General features: G+C 37.7%; 2 protein-coding genes and 1 long non-coding RNA gene across 7 annotated transcripts; 2 read left to right on the top strand and 1 right to left on the bottom strand.

The window, feature by feature from the left end:
• Nucleotides 1-10261: 10261 nt before the first annotated feature.
• On the top strand, nt 10262-13013 carry LOC18606570 (phosphoglycerate mutase-like protein AT74H). Of its 2 annotated transcripts, XM_007040258.3 has the most exons (5): nt 10267-11198; nt 11632-11751; nt 11828-12041; nt 12150-12230; nt 12337-13013. In XM_007040258.3, exons 1-5 carry the CDS (start codon nt 10706-10708, stop codon nt 12434-12436), a joined length of 1008 nt encoding a protein of 335 aa, XP_007040320.3. In that variant the 5' UTR covers nt 10267-10705; the 3' UTR covers nt 12437-13013. The 2 variants fall into 2 exon arrangements, with proteins under 2 accessions (XP_088660511.1, XP_007040320.3); XM_088804385.1 differs by lacking the exon at nt 12337-13013 and having other exon boundaries at nt 10262-11198; nt 12150-12234.
• Nucleotides 13014-13483: 470 nt separating this feature from the next.
• LOC18606569 (BTB/POZ domain-containing protein) lies at nt 13484-17944 on the bottom strand. 4 transcript variants are annotated; one of them, XM_018117892.2, is made up of 3 exons: nt 16539-17944; nt 15309-16281; nt 13484-14156 (listed from the first exon to the last, which is right to left on the bottom strand). In XM_018117892.2, exons 1-2 carry the CDS (start codon nt 17568-17570, stop codon nt 15340-15342), a joined length of 1974 nt encoding a protein of 657 aa, XP_017973381.1. In that variant the 5' UTR covers nt 17571-17944; the 3' UTR covers nt 13484-14156; nt 15309-15339. The 4 variants fall into 4 exon arrangements, with proteins under 4 accessions (XP_017973381.1, XP_007040319.2, XP_007040316.2 ...); XM_007040257.3 differs by having other exon boundaries at nt 13484-14088; XM_007040254.3 differs by having other exon boundaries at nt 15297-16281; nt 16539-17943.
• On the top strand, nt 17651-18344 carry LOC148763856 (uncharacterized). The gene is made up of 2 exons (XR_016025253.1): nt 17651-17792; nt 17909-18344. It is a non-coding gene; the product is annotated as an uncharacterized LOC148763856 (long non-coding RNA).
• Nucleotides 18345-19230: the final 886 nt, after the last annotated feature.

The raw sequence follows: 19230 nt of genomic DNA, 5'->3' as shown, positions 1-19230 counted from the left end.
TCCGCCGCTTGCCAAATTTCTCTTACCCTAAACCCTACCCCATTGCCGACGTCACCTCCCCTTGCGCTTTATCTGCTTGTACTTTGTGCTCAAAGACACTCTAGTACCCTACGCACCCCCTGCGCATGTTTGCAGCTGTCCCTCCAGTCTCAGTGACTTCTTCACACTTGCCACTTCCCAGTTCCCACAGTACAAGACCAACCAACCAAGCCTCCACTTCAGCTTGCTTTGCCTTACGTAACTTTCATTAGATCTTCACCACCAGCTTAGCTTCCGTGTAAAGCACGAGAAAGAGTCAAGGCTACCCTGTTTTTTTATATGTTACACACAAACCAAGAAAACCTGTACGGATGATTGATGGGGGAGCCCAGAAATGACGGGGGGGAGAGGAGAGCTAAGAGCTCAGGAATTCTAAGAAAGAGTTTTTGTTAAAAAAGATCACCTGCGAGAGCCCTGGGTGCACATCTGAGGCAGAGCACACTTTTGAGATTGGTTTTTTTTTTTAAACTTGTACAAACCCTCGGCTTTGTAGGGTGGTCCATCACCTTCCGCATGAACCTTTTGAAACCCTTTCGCCAATTTTTTTAGTGTAATTTATCATGGACCATCCTACCTAGTCTTCTCATAGCTATATGTGAGTGACTGAGTTCAATATATATAGGGTTTTCAGTGGCTGGCTGGCTGGCCGCTGTGGCTAGACAGGGCTGTCACTGTGCATGCAAATGATTTTTTATTCTTCACTATCTTGAGTGGTGAATCTGCGATCAGGAGGTTTTAAGCTTGGAGTCTTTGGACCTAGAAATCATCAAACAGGGAGTTATTATAATAACAATGATAGAAATAATAATATTCAGAGGCAGAGAATGAGAGAATCAAATGAGTTTTAATTATTGTTTGGGGCCAATTGATTGGCGAGTATGGTGGTAGGGTCTTGTTGAGAACGGTGTGTACTTGGGGACCGTACGGTGCTTGGAGTATGGGGTTGTCTTTGTTTCTCTTGGTACCAAGGTCTTATTGCCTGGACCCCAAATAGAAAACAAACCGATCCACATTGGCGTCTGTGTTTCGGGTCCTGTTTTGGGGTTTCAATATGAGCTTCAATTATTCAATCCAATCTTTATCTTCGATTCAGAAATGAATTACTCAAACACAATCTTTTCAACTTGTTAAGGAAATATCGTTTTGTATGATGACACTGTGAGCATGCTCAAATATGGTGCATATGTCAGATCATGTGTTATAATTTGAATGAATTTCAATGAACATTGTGCTTCCATATGTTTATGAACATTAACATGAGAAGTGTCCCTTTTGAATTAAGAATGAACATGCATTGTTTTCTCCAAAATGCTAAATGGACCGACGGATTTACTTCGACAATCTTGATCCCAACAAAAGACAAAAAGAAATATATGCGCTTTAAATTTCAAGTTGATCATACATTCCTTCTCATTACGACTGTTTTGAGACCAAAACTTTCGGCCTATGCACGTTCTTGTATAATAAACAATTGGTCAGAAAAAGCCTACATTCAAATAAACAAAAAAAGACTTCAGCTGTTTGTGAAGCTATTTATGTGTTGTTGACTGGCAACTGATCTCGGAAAAGATGATTAATTTTACCATAGTTTAGCTTTATCCTAAGCCTTCCTAACGAGAAAGAAAACTTTGATTATACGTTTGGATCATTGCATTATTTCCCAATGGGATTGATGAACAGGTTCTAAGGTTCTTTTCACTATGTTTTTCCCATTCGGCGGACAATGAAGCATTGGTAGCCGACGTTGGTCAATTCTTGCACCAGTATAATGACTTCGGCTTTGGACCTCTGCCACATTTTCCTTTACGATGGTACATTTTACAGTAATTTATACCTTGGAATGGCAGGGTCCAACTTCGAAATTGGACCACTACTGCCCCCACAATGCAATATATACTCATTTAATATGGAAGGAGAATAAAGTTTTAAGGTGACCTATTTCTGTGTCAGTCAGTGTTTCTTGCTGTACTCATTTCAAATTCATTTTCCACCATATACTTTTTGCAACATGCCCTTCTTGAACAATTAAGCCAATAGGAATTCCTCCCTTCATTCCTCGAAATGGTTAGCTGAATAAGACTGACCTACACCCTCTAATTAAAATCCAATTTGTTGAGCTAGCAAGTAAAACCCATACTATTTTCTTATTTCTTAAGATAATATTAATATTAATATCTGCAGAGATACAAAATGCTGATGCAAGTCTTTAGTCTAGAAATAGTTTTAGATACGATTCTTTTCATTTGAATAGTTACGTGGTTTGAGGGGGATAGTTGAAGAAAGGAAAGAGCTAATCAACTAAAAAAAGGAAAACCCTCTAAAGGGTTGAGAAAATAGGGCACAAATTCTAATTTCTTTCGTTATTATCACTACTTTATTAATCTGAATAGTCTAGTATTATGACCCCAAAAAAAAAATGATTGGACCACACGGTCAACATATGAAATGGAGTGTGAAGTTTTCATGCTTTGGAGAGTAACCATATCTTTATTCCTTGCTTTTATATTCCCACTTTTGTGGGAGACATTGCATTTTGTCACTACAAGTGTGCCTTAATAATAGACCACAGAGACGGCGCACATGGAAGGGAAAATAATAAAGAAAAAATGGTTCCATGGGTGGGTCAATTTATGAATTATTATAAGAGTTAAATAAGGGTGTTTTTCTTTTCATGTCCGTTAAAACCAACATCAAAATCTTCACCCCATATTTGTTCTTTGAATGGACTGTCAAAGGGCACACCCGGATGGTACTTTCTCTGAACAAGTTTGTCATCCATCAAAACCCCCAACAGTCTTGATCAATCTGTTGCTGAGAGATCAAAGTAGTGTTGCAAACACACACACAGACACACAAAAAATTAAGGGGAGGCAGGGCAGGCAGTTAAGAGACAAAAAAAGAACTTAGCCCCCTTCTTTAAAAATGTTAAGTGAAAGTGAAAGATGGATTTGATATCTCAATCCAAGTACTGTTTCCTGCTGTGTATCTTTAGAAAATTAAACTAGCTAGTTCCCATCTGGTCTTTGGTTTCTTCAATGATGCAAAAAAAAGTTTCTTCTCCATTCATTAATCTCAAAATTCTATCATTATCTTAGGGCATGTTACTTTTATTTCCCAACGCTGTTTCCTAAACTATTTAACCTGTTTTTTTTGTATACTTTGTTTCCACTTCCCATGCATTTGAAACTATTCAACGTGACTCCTAATGTAACCAAATGCAAGGACCCAGCAGATCATATTTGACTTCCCGGCTATAAGTTATTATCACAATATGAAACTCTTTTCAACATTTTGAACATTTTTGGCTTATTTAAATTACCCTTATCCTATATATGTATGCACACTTGATGACTTCAATTTATATAAATTAGGGAAACCTAAAATTTATATAATATAGTTTTTGTTGTCCCAAGGTTTATGGAAGACAAATGAATTAGATGAAACCTATATATAGCCAGAGAGTCAAAAGAGAAAAAGAAAATGACATTTTGCAATTATCAACATCATTCTCCTATTACATGATCTCTTTCAAACTCTAGCTATACTTCACCTTTTGTGTTGGGATGTGCACTTCATCACTAAAAATAGTGCGGCGTTGACACCAATGCCTTGATATTTAGGATGGGAAAACCCCAATCATCTCAAAGTCATCCCATTTGGAAAAATTGAGACATCAAAGAAATTATATATGGTTTCGGTCATATCATGACCATACAAAAGTTTGTTATGCTTTTTTCTCCGAAGAGCAAAGTTGTACATTCATTAGATACCAAAGTGAAAGCTAATACAAAAAAAAAAAAAAAATGAGTCACGCGGTTTGGTGATAAAGAATCAAATATAAAGCATTTTTGTCTGACTCTCTCAAGTCATCTGTTTGCAAGCTTTTGGAAGGCCTTTCTGCCTTCCAACGGATTAAAGAGAAAAATAAAGAAAGTTGCCAAGATAAGTTTTAAATTTTTTTAAATGATTTGATCCGAGTCACTCTTTTGGTATTTTGCGTAGGAATGTTATTAGGCCTAGCGGCATCTCTCATACTATCATTTTTGGTAGTTAATCCAATTCTTTTGCTAGCTAGCTGACTAGTTACTATTAACCGGCATAACTTAGTTGCCCTTGTGTTAATTTTACATTATTAACACTTTATTTTTATTCAAACAGAGTATATTGTATTAATTAAATGGTTATAGAAAACCTCACAGACGCTAACAGGTGGTGGCAGCCGCCATCTCTCAATTTTTAATTCTTTGTATTATTATAGATATAAAATATCACATATATAATATGATAATCTTTTAATCATCTTTCATTGAAAATTCTGAATTTACCAATACAGATTGGTAAAAAAAATATTTCTATTATTAATTAATAGTTTGTCACATTCATCATTTAAGATTATCTTGTCACAATTATAGCACCAAAGGGTCCTAAAAAAAGTGAAAATTGGGTTTGCATTGCTTTTCTTTTCAATTCTATTTTCAATAATTTCACAATTTTTTTTTCTTTTTCGTCGGAAAATGGGGTTGGGGAGGGGGGGTTCAACATTGATCAAGGGAAATGTGGGACACGCAACAAAAGTAGGACCAGCAGCTAAGGGAGAATCCAAAAGCAGGAAAGCAACCTGAAGGAAAGAAAGACTATAAGTGCCTGCCACCGTTGTGTCCAGGTGATCAACGTGTGAGACCATATCCTTTCTCTTCCCTTCTCTCCTTTCAAAAGTAGAAACTTTTTGTTGGAATGCATATTAGGAGGTTAACATTTCAGTGATTGACGACATTACATATAGAAGAGGCTGTCTAAGGGATCAAACAATAAATGCGTTTTTTGTGTTGAATCAGAATCACTTGATCATCTTTTTCTTCTTACGTCTTTACATATAGAAGAGGCTGGTGGAACATTTCTTGGCCAATTTTCAGGTCTTGGAAATTGTTATTCTCATCTTGGTGCTTTCTAATTAGTAGCAAGAATTAGAAACCGATTTGGGAAATTGTTTTTTTACGAAATTTCATGGTTTCTCTGAAAAGGTATTCAATTAGAAAACTTCATCTCTTGATCCAGTTTGCGATTTGATTAATATTAGGTTTGGATGGTAATTAAAGGTCAAACTAATATTCAAAATTAAATTTTTCTATTTTTTTGCTTTATGAAAAATGTGCTACATTTGTATATTTTTTTGTACTCGTTCAAATGAAAATTTAATTAAGTATCAATAATGGATACATGACTTGATCTGCTTTAAAAAGATCAAATCAAAACATGCAAACACACAATTATAAGAGTTTATTTGACTCAAAATAAATATAAAGAAATTTGATTGAATATAATAAAAAAAATACAAAATTATTTGAATTTTTTTGAAATAATTTAAAAGGTTTTGTAGGTATCATGTCTTGTATAATTTGTTTAGGAAAATTTTCTTTTGTTCATGTATACAGGGAAGCCAACAATTTTGCAGATCTCTCTTACTAAGATGAGAATGTTTTGAAATATTGATATGATGTACTTAAATATAAACTCTGTCAACTACCCTTAATTAATAACGTTTTTTTTTCTTTAAAAAAAAAAATTGTCTTGGGCCAAAATCAGTGGGCAAAAATCTGTTGTGCCAGCTGCCGAAGAGAAACCCTCCACGCGGCTAATTCAAAACTAATCTTATTAAAGGAAGCAAATGTTCCATAATTGGCTGCCTTGTTTGGACACACATGAAAATCAAACTCCCTTCCGGTGGTCCTGTTTGTGTTCCAATTGTCCCACCGCTTGTACCAATAATTCTTCACCTTCCCCCCTCCCAAAACACAAAAGCAACTCCATATTTCATACCATTTGTTAACCTTTTCCCGTCAGTGTATAAATAGCAAACATGGACCCTTGAACAAACTTTACTCACCCTCCGCACATATGTAACCATTAATATCATATTTTTTCTTTAGGTTAGATATAACTGAGTTGAAAGACGGGGAATTTGAACTCAAAACATGTTTCTTTTTTTCACCTAGAGGAAAGATTTTGGTGTCAAACAAGACATGTTACTTAAGATTAATTTGAACATATATTGGCATGCAATGGAGTAACCCAAATAATAATTTAATTAGTGCAACTGACCTCCAAGTAAAGTTTCAAGTGAATTAATTAATAGACTTGATTTAATGGTCATTAATCCTTTTAAAAAGAGGGTTAAAGTTTATTCTCTTGAAATTTTCTTTTGTTGTTTTGTATTCCTTTTGACATGACATATTTGCCATTGCGCAGTGATTAGATTTTGTTGCAGAGAAGCAAGTACAACAGCTGCCAAGATGTTGAAATTCTCAAGTCAGGCAAAGAGACCATCCATCCCCATGTTCCTTTGATACAACCTTCCGCTAGCAAAAAACCCAATGTCGTGATTCATGACACAGACTAGGTACTTGCTGCTTTCTGCACTCATGTTTTTTGTTTACTTCATTGTCGCTTTCAAGCCCCACCTCCCCCCTCCAAAAAAATAAAAATTTATTATTTACTCTTATGCATCCTTACCCTGTGGACCAGGATCACTGAACATTAGTACAAATTAATAGTTGTGGTTTATACACGGTTCAATCACATCATCATCTTCACAAGATATATCATTTCCAAAACATCTAAGTCAATGTGCAACTTGACTGTTCCGGAGATAAGGTCCACCACAAGAACAAAAAAAAAAACAATACAATACGTGGTTCTAACATTAGCAACACCCTTGCAGAATTAGTCACACGTCTTGACAAGTTTTTCGACTAATTCTAACTTATGCATATATAAACATGCACGTGGGTTGATTTCTAATGGATTACCAATCAGAGCAAAGTGAGGTAGCTCGTTCATTGAATTACTTTCTAACTGCTAGTTCGCTGCAGGTACGAAGATTCATGGCCTAACTAACCCCCAGAGATATATCATTCAAACTATTAATTTAATGAGACAAGATGATTGGAAGAGCATTAATTTCGATAAGATTATTCATAGAGATAGAATTTTAAGGGTCGACGACCTTGAAATATTCTAATGGTAAGACTTAATTTTTTTTCCAAAGGGAGGGGCCACCTGAGGTAGCTCCAGTTTTTGGAATAATATGTCATGAATCTCAACAACTACAGTGCTTTTTTTTTTTCGTTTTCTTTTGTCAAGTTTTACAAACGAGTGGTCATGTTTTCAGGGTTTGAATGATCGAAACTTCTCCTAAAAATCTTCGACTTGTTTACTAGGCAACGCCTGGATATGATAGACAAAAGTTCATGACCTGCCCAGCACTGGCAGAATTGCCTACAGCCATCCCATCGCCTCTGTTACATCCATCCAGCAGGAAACAGCCCTTTTCAGGTTTTATTTACATTTTCATTTAATAAAGAATTGTCTCTTCTTTGCTATTTATATTAATTGCAACACCCCCCCAAAAATCGTAACGTCATCACAGCAAATTGAAGAAAATAGGCCTATGGGAAGAAATGGCAAATGATTAAAACGGTATCGTTTCGAGAAAACTCTGAATTTAATTACTGTAAGTGTATCTTTTCTATCATGATTGTTATAGACAATCATTGTGTATACCTTCAAATACTACGTTTATTATAAATAAATCAAATAATCCAAAAAAAAGGAAGATTGAGGTAATTTAACTAATGAATTCCAAATTAAATTACAGATGATTCTTTCTTCATCTTCTCCTTTCACTCAAGGGAAATAAGTCACTGACATGACTAAAGTCAATGCAAATGACAAAACCCAAAAAAAAGAATTAATTAAATTTTCGACATTCACATTATAGTTTACACACTGGTTGAGCTCAAATTTCAAATAAATCTACACTTGCACGTATGCATAACATAAAAAAATTGCGTTGTCAATCACAAGAAGTTTCTTCAAGAAGAAAAGCCTGTTTCTATATAGCTAGCTTCCATTTTCATTGGTTGATTAAGAAAAACCCTTTTCAATAAGAGACAAATCTACTGAAAGCTACTCTTTTATTTTAAAAAATCTTAATATACTAATAAGAAAGCTGCTTGGAGACGGGTCTCGGTGGCTTAAAATAGGAAGAACTAAATGGCAAATGAAAGAAAGAGAGAGAAAGCATATGTAGTACTAGCAAGAAAAACAAATTACCGCCAATTTCCATGGCAGGGGGACCAGATCGAGGCTTCGCATTTAAGCATTTATCCCCTCCGATTTTCTACTGTAAACTTTGTAAAGGTTAGTTTGGTTTTAGTGTGTTTTCTACTTTTCTTAGGGTTTCCATTTTCGTTCACTTTTCCTTTACACTTTCACGCCTCAAGGGTCTATGCCCTTGTATTCAAGGCGAGCTTTCATAAAGACTATTTCATTTTTTATGAGTAATTAAACCCTAGTAATTAGGCTAATTAATTCGTCTTAATCTAAATCGAATTCTTGGGAGGCGATAGCGGCAACTGGGACATCTGATGGCTCACGCTGCTGAAGTCTGCAGTGATAGTGCAAGAGCCAAGAGAGACTATGCAAATGCCTGTTAGAACAAATCATTGTGACTTTGTACAGTTGGAGTTCTAAGCAAAGCACTACAAACAAAGACAGTTGATGACATGTTATACAGTGGTACGTTTCCATGGTGACAAAGATTGATTTGTACCACTTTCTTTTAACCTCCGGAAATTTCTTGGCTTGATGTTTTCTCAAATATAAACTTTACACATCTTTGTCATGTTTTTAGCTTTGATCCTGTTTGGAAATTCTGCATTCCGGAATTTCAACTGAATATTCTTAACTTAAACGGGTGGGCTTGCTTTTGAGGTCATCTTGGAGGATTCAGTACTGATCCTAAACCCAAGGCTGCGGAGATTATAATTGCATGGTTCCCATGAGGTAGCCTTAGGCCATGGGGCAGCTAGCTGCACTGGTTGACCAATTTCATTCAAATGTCCCCCATTTTTTTTTTTTTTTAAAAGCTGGGTTTTATTCAATTCATGATAAACTGTCAACAAAACGAAGGGGAAGAACAGCCTCTTCCCCGAAAATGTACCCGTAATTTAACCATTCATCCAAGTCATCGTCGGCTCTTTTGTCAACAACCGTGTTTAATCTTAGAAAATGATCATCTCATCATGCTTATCTCGTTAAAAGGATTAATTAATCAGCTCTGTGGACATATGCACTTGACCTTTACGTTATCAAATTGGAGTTCTTAAATATTGTTTCCCATTTCTTTAATCTTCAGAAGGGGTTAAGATATAGCTTTAGGCCAATGTGATTTTGACACACGGCTGCCTATGGCTTGTTCGGATGATGACAAAATTAATCTTGTGATGAAAACTGTTCGGAAAATTCTGGTAGTAGGAGAAGATTACTTCATATCCAACAATGATTTCCTAGTGAGGTTCATCACCACCCAGCAGAAGCCTACAATTCAACAATTTCCATGCAGTTTCCTCCTAACCTAGGACTGTTAGTTGTTTTTGCCAAGTGTGCATACGAAGCCTTGTGGTATATCATTCTTGTAAAGGGGTGCATTGCAATGCAGGGTTACAACATTAATTCCCTTACATTTATTTCTAGATGAGTTGATTAATGACTTTAAGATTGAAAATACGTTATCTGAATTTAGGGCAAAGGAAGCGGTCAAGCTTGCTTTGATTTGTAGTGAATTAAAAGCTGGACATCTTTCCAAGGTTTCATGAAATGATTACCTAATACAAATTCAAAGGTTAGGCATGTCTCTCTGCCGGTGGAAGAATGTATGGATTCTATAGAGCCAACAATACACACACTTTCACAAAGTTGATCATCATTAAATACTGGCATTAATGAGGCCGGCTACAAAAAGGACATGCAAATACACACACACAAAATACAGAGCTAGATTCTAATTAAATTGTTAGTGGGTCGATCTTCTAGCTAAGCCCATCAATAGCTTTTTCGAAATAATAAGGAGTGTCGGGCCATTCTAAGTTCGGGCCTTTGCTGGGCTGAAGCCTCATCTCTTACTCAAAATTTTGTAAGCCCAATTTCTTAGCAGTTAGCATAAATATTCTTTTGGGAAAAAACAAAACAGAAGCTTTCATCCAGCCATTAACCAATATGTAAATGCAGTTCCTGCTAAATTTAGCATAATAGACAAGGCATTTTGAACTTGAATGCACGTGAAAGGTAACAAATAATAAGGCTAGTCATCAATTGATCCAGTCGCCTTCCCTCCACCTACTGATCTCAAATAGAGAATGGAACCGTTCTCAAAGGGAAGGCGCCTCGACTTATTTGATTCATTCATTGCACTTAATTTTATTTGTCAGTGGTACAAATTCATGACTATATTGATAGAGAAACAATAGAAAAGTCCCCTTTTCTAATTGCACCACACGTTTATAGGGCACGAGAGATGGAACTGCTAGCTAGCAGCATGAGGGCACGTGGAGTCAAAGCTCGTACTAATGGCATATCCCCTGAAAATGATGGAAGGAGGTAGGAGCTCCGTTCAGGAGCCTGGACATGTTCTAATTCTCCACTTCAGGCTGCCCTACGCCACCGTTTTCCATCATTGACCTTCCCAGTAGTTTCTATGGTCCTCTCTTTACAAAATGCAAACTGAGCTGAAATTTGCTAAGTTCACCTAACCTTGCATGTGACCAGAACTTTTTAACACTCGAATCGCATTTGAAAAGCTAAAATTTTCACTGTTTTTATTGATAATATGGCCACTCTTACTTTCACACCATCCCCAGCATCATATCTCCCACTTTCGCAAAGAAAACTAGCTGGTCTCAGTCCTATTCAATGCCTTGGAACTCCAAAAGAAGCCATTCGAATCCCTAGTAGTAATGGAAAGGCCATGTTTCCTGAAAAGGGTCTTTTAGGACGCGCGGAAACATCATCACCTCCTACGCCTCGCCGGATAATCCTGGTAAGGCATGGACAGAGTGAAGGGAATGTGGATGAGAGTGCCTACACAAGAGTCGCTGATCCCAAGATTTCGTTAACCGAGAAAGGCAAGGCTGAAGCTGAGGAATGTGGATGGCGAATAAGGGAAATGATTGAGAAAGATGGAGCAGATGATTGGAAGGTTTATTTCTATGTGTCACCATATAAAAGAACACTTGAAACGCTTCAGCACTTGGGCCGGGCATTTGAGCGTTCGAGAATTGCTGGCATGAGAGAAGAGCCTCGAATCCGGGAGCAAGACTTTGGTAGGTTGATATCTCTTCTCTATTCTATCGTGTATTCTTGTCCGATTCAGCATTCATCTAGCCAAACAACTGCCATAAATATCTAGTCGTACTATATATATTCACCATGAACATTGCGAGGAAGGCATGCACCTAACTCCAATTGGAACGATTCATTGCATTATTTCACTTTGTTTCTAGCGATGTACTTATCAAAGCAAAACAAAAGAAAGCATGCGAAGGGGTCCCCTCCTAATCTGCACCTCACATCCATACCTATCAGATAAAGTTGCAAGTTGCAACCACCACGCGCACGTGAAGAATTCAGAAAACAGCATTACATATGAAATTATTGAAAATTTTTAAGCACCTTTCCTCCGCGCCGGGATATCTGGAAATGTTTCCTAGCACTTTAAATATGTCCTCTTTAATTAATCATGTCTATGGTGAACAGGAAATTTTCAGGACAGAGAGAAAATGAGAGTTGACAAAGCTCTTCGTCTGCGTTATGGTCGTTTCTTTTACCGCTTCCCTGAGGGAGAATCTGCGGCAGATGTTTATGACAGAATTACAGGTAATAGTAATACACTATCCATTCTGTTAACTCAAAGCAAAGAAAGGGTCTAAAACTGATACGATTAATGAAACAGGATTCAGAGAAACACTTAGGGCGGATATCGACATTGGACGCTTTCAGCCACCTGGCGAGCGGAGCCCAAACATGAATCTAATTATTGTGTCACATGGCCTAGCATTGCGTGTGTTTCTGATGAGGTGGTATAAATGGACCGTGGAACAATTTGAAAGACTCAATAACATGGGCAATGGCAACATAATTGTCATGGAAAAAGGTTATGGTGGAAGGTAATAATCTTCTGTTTTTGTGCCCCAAATCCCAAAAAGTTAATTCAAGCCAAGATTGTCGAGTTGAGAAACAATCTGATTAACTAGCAATCTGTCTAAAATCTTCAGATACAGCTTATTAATGCACCACACTGAAGAAGAGCTAAGAGAGTTTGGATTGACAGATGAAATGTTGATTAATCAAGAATGGTAAGTCCTATGAGGATGTTAAACATTTCAATAGAAAATAGAAACTATGTGGTTCTTTATCCTTGTAATGCTGACCTCTTAAGTTTCTTGGTTTCTGATAACTTAGGCAAAACACTGCAAGACCAGGAGAACTGAATTATGATTGTCCAGTAGTAAATTCTTTCTTCACTCACTTTGAAGATGAGGGCTGCAGAACCCTGTACTAAGGGAAGATATTAGAATCTAAATTATCACTATACAACAAAAAGGAGCTGAGGATTATTATTAGACAGACTAAAGGCTAGACAACATGAAGCCCAAGACTTTGAGCCTGCAGAGTGCTTGACATCATGATTCTGCTGAGGAATAATTCCTGGTGTCGTATTCATCATTCTTGCAGGGATTTTGATTGGAATGGGAGGCAATGCCACAGTTCCCTAGCCATTCTTCTATAGCGCAATATAACCAAAGGTATTGGCAAGGAAATTGAATCAGCTAAAGAGAAAATTTACATGCTGCTTTGTCATTCTCCTTAAATGAGTAGCAAATTTTAAGAACATGCGGAGGTTGTTCATATGATAATTGGACTCATAGTCAAGAAAGAGTTACCCTGAGTGTATTAATTTGTTAGATCTGTGATGTGAACTATCACACAATGTTCAACCAATGACGAGGATAATAGAATTTATGTATACGTTATATGTGATATGGGGTCCAAAGTGGTGCTCGGGAGTCTTTGGAGCCAGCTTTGATCCAACTTGTATATCTCCTTTTCCAGTTCAATTACTGTTATGGGTCCAAACACACCGCCAGATATAAGAATTGTGGAATGTTAACGTTAGATTTAGTCAAAAGGTTTGTTTTTAATCAATAATCGTGTTGACAAACCTTTGTTTGAGAAACAAGATCTTGGAAAGCTGGTTCTCACTTGAGAGAGCAGCTGCGGCCTGCTGCTATGAAATGATGGTAGTGGAGCACATTCCAGACGATAGCTTTTCCCCTTCGTTTTTTAAATCCATCTGCTTTAAATGAGACTGGATATGGAGTTTTTAGAGAAGATCATCAATGATAAGCCTTTTGTCAATCTGTCTGTCCCTTCTAGAGCTTTAATAATTGATTCTCTAGTTAAGGTAAGCTTTCCGCAGTCGCACGGCCACAGCCGAAGGCCCATAGGGCCAAAAAGGCTGAACAAGGATGGCCAAGACATCCTGTTCAGTCTTACATTTGCTTATACCCGTGCTCACAAAGCCAGGATAAGCTGGTGCAAATGCGCATTTACAAAGGTAATAAAGAAACTTTAGAATCACATGAAATAGTTTCCATAGCCATCCACCAAAAGCCAATATCTCCTAGTAAAGTTCAAAACCCAAATCCTCCACAAAGAAGGAAAGAACATTATTTCCCCACATACCTCTACCCGCATATTACACTTGGGAGAAGTTATCCCAAACATATTCCTAGGTTATTCCCACAAGAAAACCAGTAAAGAAAGTCATTCCCCAACATCATTTTTCTTTTCTAAAATAATGGTAAAGATGCTGAGGAGTTTGGCTCACATTTCAACATTCACCATTGAAACAAATGTCAGCAAAGCCACCAAAAAGTAGTCATCATCTTCTCTGCACCATCGTATAGGATGCTCTGCGTTCTACAATCAAGATTTTTCACACCAGTCTTAAGATCAGAAGGCCATAAATTCAGCACCATCCTGGCTCCAGTATTCTGGAGCGTATCTGGCTAAAATTAGCAGCCCCTTTTTTTAAAGTTCTGCAACCCCAGATGTACTTCATTATGACAGCATAAAAGGCCTACTTGTCTCTGAAGCTCTGCAAAAATTTGAATAAAAGGTGGGGCAGATCTTTGCTTCCTTAATCAGCAGCTGTGAAAATGACACTGTTAAAATAAGCCAGATGAAGTGATAGAAATCCTGATTTTTCAGCATCTTGCCTGTTCAGAAATTTGAACACATGGAGACAATCAGGATAAGAACAATACAGCATTGATTGTAAGAATACATGATCATATAATGGGAAAGGGCTGCGAAGGAGAATACAAGGAGAGAATTAGTCAACCGAATGATAAAGGGTTCTAGCAACAAGCCAGTAACTAAGTTCTGAATTCACCTTTCACGCCTTATATATTCTTAAGTGAGAACTTCTGCATTCAAGTATCTGCTAATTGACCTTCACAATTCTATTATTTATGTATAGTAGAATATTTAAGAAAAGAGAAAAGCAGGCAACCCCAAAAATAAAGGGGGCAAAATCAATACCTGGGAAATAAATACCATTGGATGATGAAAAGTGCAAAGAAAAAACATAAATGGACAACAAATAACAGGCGATTTATCTGAGGTGAAGTCTTCCATTATGAAAATTGTTTGGTTAAGAATAGGAACAAGAAACTGAAATCAATCCCCAACTCCATTAACATATTACTGTTATGACTGTAAAAATGCCAGTTGACAGCATATACAACTCCACAACTTGCCTTCAGAAAGCATTTTCTTGGAATTGAATTTCTGAATCTGTCAATCATACAATATGTTGTTCTGCTTAGTTTATTCCATATGGTTGCATAATTCATGCAACAGTGGAAGAACTAGTCATTATATAACTCAAAAATTAACTGTGGAAACAGTAACATTCACTACTATCCAATAAGATTTCGACCTTGCCTACCTAGATCATGAAACTAGAAAAGCCACTCCACAGTTCTAAGACATTTACCGACCACATACCTAGCTGAACAGATATGTCTTCTCTTGGTTGAATTCTTATTTACTAGTTCATCTATATGATCCCCCACTACAGAAAAAGAATCAGATATGTCGGTGAAAGAGAATATATATAAAATGATTTCTGTTGAGTTTATTTTCAACATAAGAAAGTTTAACCTAAACGATGTTGTCTTCTTCCAGACTAAACCTGGTTACATTTAACTCAAACAAACACATTATCAACCTACGAGAACTCAACTCTTCCACAAACAATTGTGAGCCCCGGTTTAGAGAGGAAGAAGATGAAAAATGAGCCATCAGTGTAGAATGAAGACCAAAGCATTGCAAAAACAGAACAAGAAACAGACCCATTAAACTACCACTGGTTTCTGCACCATGGAAATAGGAACTTTATGAGTTCTCAATGGTTGCGGTTGTAACTTGTAATTGCCTTGGTGGTTCTTGTTCACCACTTCGTCGCCAGAAAGCCCTCCTCCACCAAACTTCAAAACCTCTTTGAATGTTTGGACAATCTTCACCAGAGTTCAAGAATCTATCAAACCAAGCAAGCAAAATTTCCTGTTGCCAAGCCAGAGGCAAAGTGAGAATTGTATTACTAAGACCATCCTCAATTAAATGTCTATCAAGGCCTTTTGATGCCCTCCTCATCCACCCAAAATCATCATAAAATGGCACCAACCATGTTTGTAAAAGCAAGCACCTCATTTCCTTTGATGCCAATAACTGCCCCTTTCCAATTCCCACAAACAGCCGAGCAGTAACTCTGCTGACCTCATACCTATGGACAGCTGGAACTTTAGAATGAGCATCAGATAATTCTGATTGAGAAGCCCATGATTTTAGAAAATCCTCAGCAATCTGCCTATCAATCAAAATATCCAAAATCCAGTGCAAATTATCTGCTTGTCTTGCAATCTGACTCACATCTTGCAAATCAGATGAAGCTGCTCGGAGAAAATGGTGTCGAAGCAGCTCCAGACAGCCATCACAAGCTGAATACAAAGACTCTTTTCGGAGATCATTCTGAGATGAATTCTCACGAAGCATCTTCGAGACCAATCCTTTCATTTCACGCCTTGCCTTCTCATCTTTGCCTTCAAGAACCACATGCAAAAGCTTGAGAAGCACTTCTTCATTATCGCCACCCTCATCAGTTCCATTAGTAACCTCAACAGAAACCCTCTTTAAAACTTCCCCTGCTCCAACATTTTCAAGGCGGAGCTCTGCCAATAGAGAAGCCACTTTCTCTTCTTCATCCTCAGCCCACGGGGCAGCTTCCAAGTACTCCAAACAAGACAAAACCCCAGCATCAAATCCAATTGCCGCTGAAACCTGAAAAAGCAAAAACACCAACCACTTCACTCGAAAAAAGACTAAAAATCCTAATCCTTCGTTTTCTTGCAGTGAAAGAAAAATACAACAAAAGAATGCAAAACGCCATTTTCCAACTTTTTTCCATCTATGTCACATACTCAGAGCTTAAATGGGTAATTAAAACTGTTAACTTCCACGCCATTCTCGAGTATCCAACTAACCAGAATAATTATAAAACTTTAAAAATATTTTTAAAAAAAAAACTAAAACTTCACCTTCAAAATTCCGAGAACCTTAGAAACGTCCTCTCTCATTAACTTCTTCCTCAAATCTTTACAGTACATCAACCTCAAAGTCTCTATATAAACCTCCACGTCATCACAATCGGCTATTTCCACAATGTACGGCCCACCCGATCCATTTCTCTGCTGCTTTGCCCATCGATCCGATAACTTGACCGCAAAAAACCTACTGTGAGCCACCAGAATTTGCCTGTGGACGTTCATTGACACACTAATCCCATCCTTGGAACTCAACGTCAGCTTTATATCACTCGAACCCGGGTCGTTAAACTGGTTGCCAGGGCTCCGGTTCGACAAAAGATCCGATATTCGTTGCATAGTCAATGCCTGCTTATCGATGACTGGCGGCGGTTGATTTTGTCTTGGAGCTGAAATGGGTACTTGGATCTGGGCTTGGTTTTGTGATTGGTTTCTTGGGTGTATATCGGGCTCGCTAGCCATCATTTCGAAAAGTGTCGGGCTGGATCGTGTCTTGTCCGGTGGAGGCGGAGGGGACATCGGGTTTAGAAGACCCGCCGTGAGAGCAGAGTTGAACTTGGTGAAGCTCGACGGAGAGTGACCGTTGGAGAGCGTTGTGCCGCCCGTGAAGTCCATAACGGGTGATAGACTTCCCGGAGAATATCGGATCCTGAAGCCAGATATAGAATCAGCGAAACACGGGTCCGGACCACGGCGAGCTTGCGGTGGAAGAGGAGGAGAAGGAGGGGGAGGGGGGGGAGTGGGAAGGGGTTTTGAAGCAGGACAGCACCAAGTGTTATCAGGGGAAACAATGGTGGGTGGGTCAAGTTTCCGGGTCAAAACCCCAGAAAACCCCGACTCCGAGTAGCTGTTTGTCGCGGCAGTTGTTGCAGTTGTAGGAGCAGCCGTGGAGGCAGAGGAAGAAATGGTGGTTTCTTTACACTTGCGGCGTTTGGGCTTGATGGGTTGGACTTGGACTTTGAGCTGAGCAGACGATGTCTTTGTAGAAATTGATTTTGTTGTAGTTGTGGTTGTTGCTGTTGCCATGAAATGGGTATTGAATGTGTCCCTCTTATATATTTTTTTTTTTTCCCTGCGTTTTATTGTCTTTTAGTTTACAGCATTGGCATCAGTGTGATAGTACCAATTGAAAATGGCGGTGGATACGAGAAAAAAAAAAGGAGCTGGCCAGTTGGGTGAGAATTCAGGTAAAAGACATGAGCCTGTCTGAATGGGGCATTTAATGTAGGAGAGAGAGACAGAGATGAGGTATAATTTTTGTTCTGTTTTGTTTTTGGGGTTTTGGCCTTTGGGTATGTTCAGCCGCTCATGCTCTCCTTTTACTTTCTTTTTTTTTTCTAAATTTTTGGCTATTGGATTGGTAGGGGTTTGCTCTGGAGAAAATGAAACGACCTGGTGTTGGGGCAATGGATGGGGGGTGAGGGGGCTTGTAGAATTGTTGTTGTTACAGAGATTAAAAAAGGAGGGGAGAGGGGCAAAGCAAAGAGTACACAGAGAGGCAAAAGCTAGCAGCAGAGGAAGCAGGGCAACCCCACCAAAATAGGGCCACCATTGTTTTGGTGTCACTCGTTTATAATATTTGATGATGCATGGGAGATAGATTGTCTTTTGTTTCTCAGTTAGTCATTGCTTGCTTCACTTGGCAGGATTGGTATTGCGCCAGTTGTGACTTTGGTTTTGGGATTTTGTGATTCTTTTTGGGATTATTCTCCTCGGGACAACCCTCCCCCACCTTTGACAAAACATCAATGATACTATTAATCATGATCATTTATCAATTCATGTCATTTTATTTGGGTTTTTTCTTTTCCAGCAGTGAGTAATTGCTGACTCAGGGCAAGCTTACACTCAAGGCAACATACTATTATTACTTGATATTCATGACTCCGCATGACATTATGGTATGTATGTAACTCCATTTTGTTTACAGAACCAAATACAAATTTTCTCTTTTTTTTGTGTGTCAAAAAATTAAATTAGTTGACTTGGAGGGGGAGTCTCTCATGGCATCTGAAGGAGCCCTTGGTCACAGGAAAGCAAATTTTGGATTTAATAAAGATGTGAAAGAGAAAGTAAGGAGGAGGAATGAGGTGTTTCATACTATTTTATATGAATTCTTTTCTATCACAGTTTGTCGTATTTTAATCCCATCCCCTTTCGCTTTTTCTTATCCCTTGGCCTTTCTCCACCCCACTCAAGAAATATACGTATATAGTATAATGAAGCACAGATCTTTATTCTATGGGTACCATGTGCATTGGATTTATATTGTATAGTTTTTCTTTGTTTTTTTTTTTTTCTCTTTTTTGGCTGTACTACTGCTGAGGACAGCCTATCCTTAGTCCTAATGAAAGATATAATCTAAAATTTGATTAGGAACTAGCAAGGTTTCTTTTTTAATTAAATGAATATAAGACTATACAGCCAATAAGTGTTTTATTTTCTTACAGGAGTACTCACCGAATCTCCGTCTTGGCCCGAGAAGATATTAAAAGCAAAAACAAAATTATTTTCAAATTTTGATATAATGTTTAAAATTTTTTTTAATTATTTAAAAATTTAAAATAAATATCACATATAATTTTATATTATGTTAACATATCATAATAAATAACATGATGATACGGTGACGTGATATTTTCATTTCTTATGTTAATATCGTATAACGTAAAATATAATAAGTGAT

This window comes from Theobroma cacao, chromosome 3, assembly GCF_053813885.1.
Source record: "Theobroma cacao isolate CCN51 chromosome 3, ASM5381388v1, whole genome shotgun sequence".
Classification (NCBI taxonomy): Eukaryota; Viridiplantae; Streptophyta; class Magnoliopsida; order Malvales; family Malvaceae; genus Theobroma; species Theobroma cacao.
This window is presented reverse-complemented; position numbering and strand designations above follow the sequence as displayed.

What these genes read in the sequence shown, in the direction of transcription:
- LOC18606570 (XM_007040258.3), top strand. Translation starts at nt 10,706, where the DNA reads ATGGCCACTCTTACTTTCACACCATCCCCAGCATCATATCTCCCACTT. An exon ending in TGTTTATGACAGAATTACAG is followed by an intron (nt 11,752 to 11,827) that starts GTAATAGTAATA and finishes TTAATGAAACAG; the next exon opens with GATTCAGAGAAACACTTAGG. An exon ending in ATGTTGATTAATCAAGAATG is followed by an intron (nt 12,231 to 12,336) that starts GTAAGTCCTATG and finishes CTGATAACTTAG; the next exon opens with GCAAAACACTGCAAGACCAG.
- LOC18606569 (XM_018117892.2), bottom strand. Translation starts at nt 17,570, where the DNA reads ATGGCAACAGCAACAACCACAACTACAACAAAATCAATTTCTACAAAG. An exon ending in AGGTTCTCGGAATTTTGAAG is followed by an intron (nt 16,282 to 16,538) that starts GTGAAGTTTTAG and finishes TTGCTTTTTCAG; the next exon opens with GTTTCAGCGGCAATTGGATT.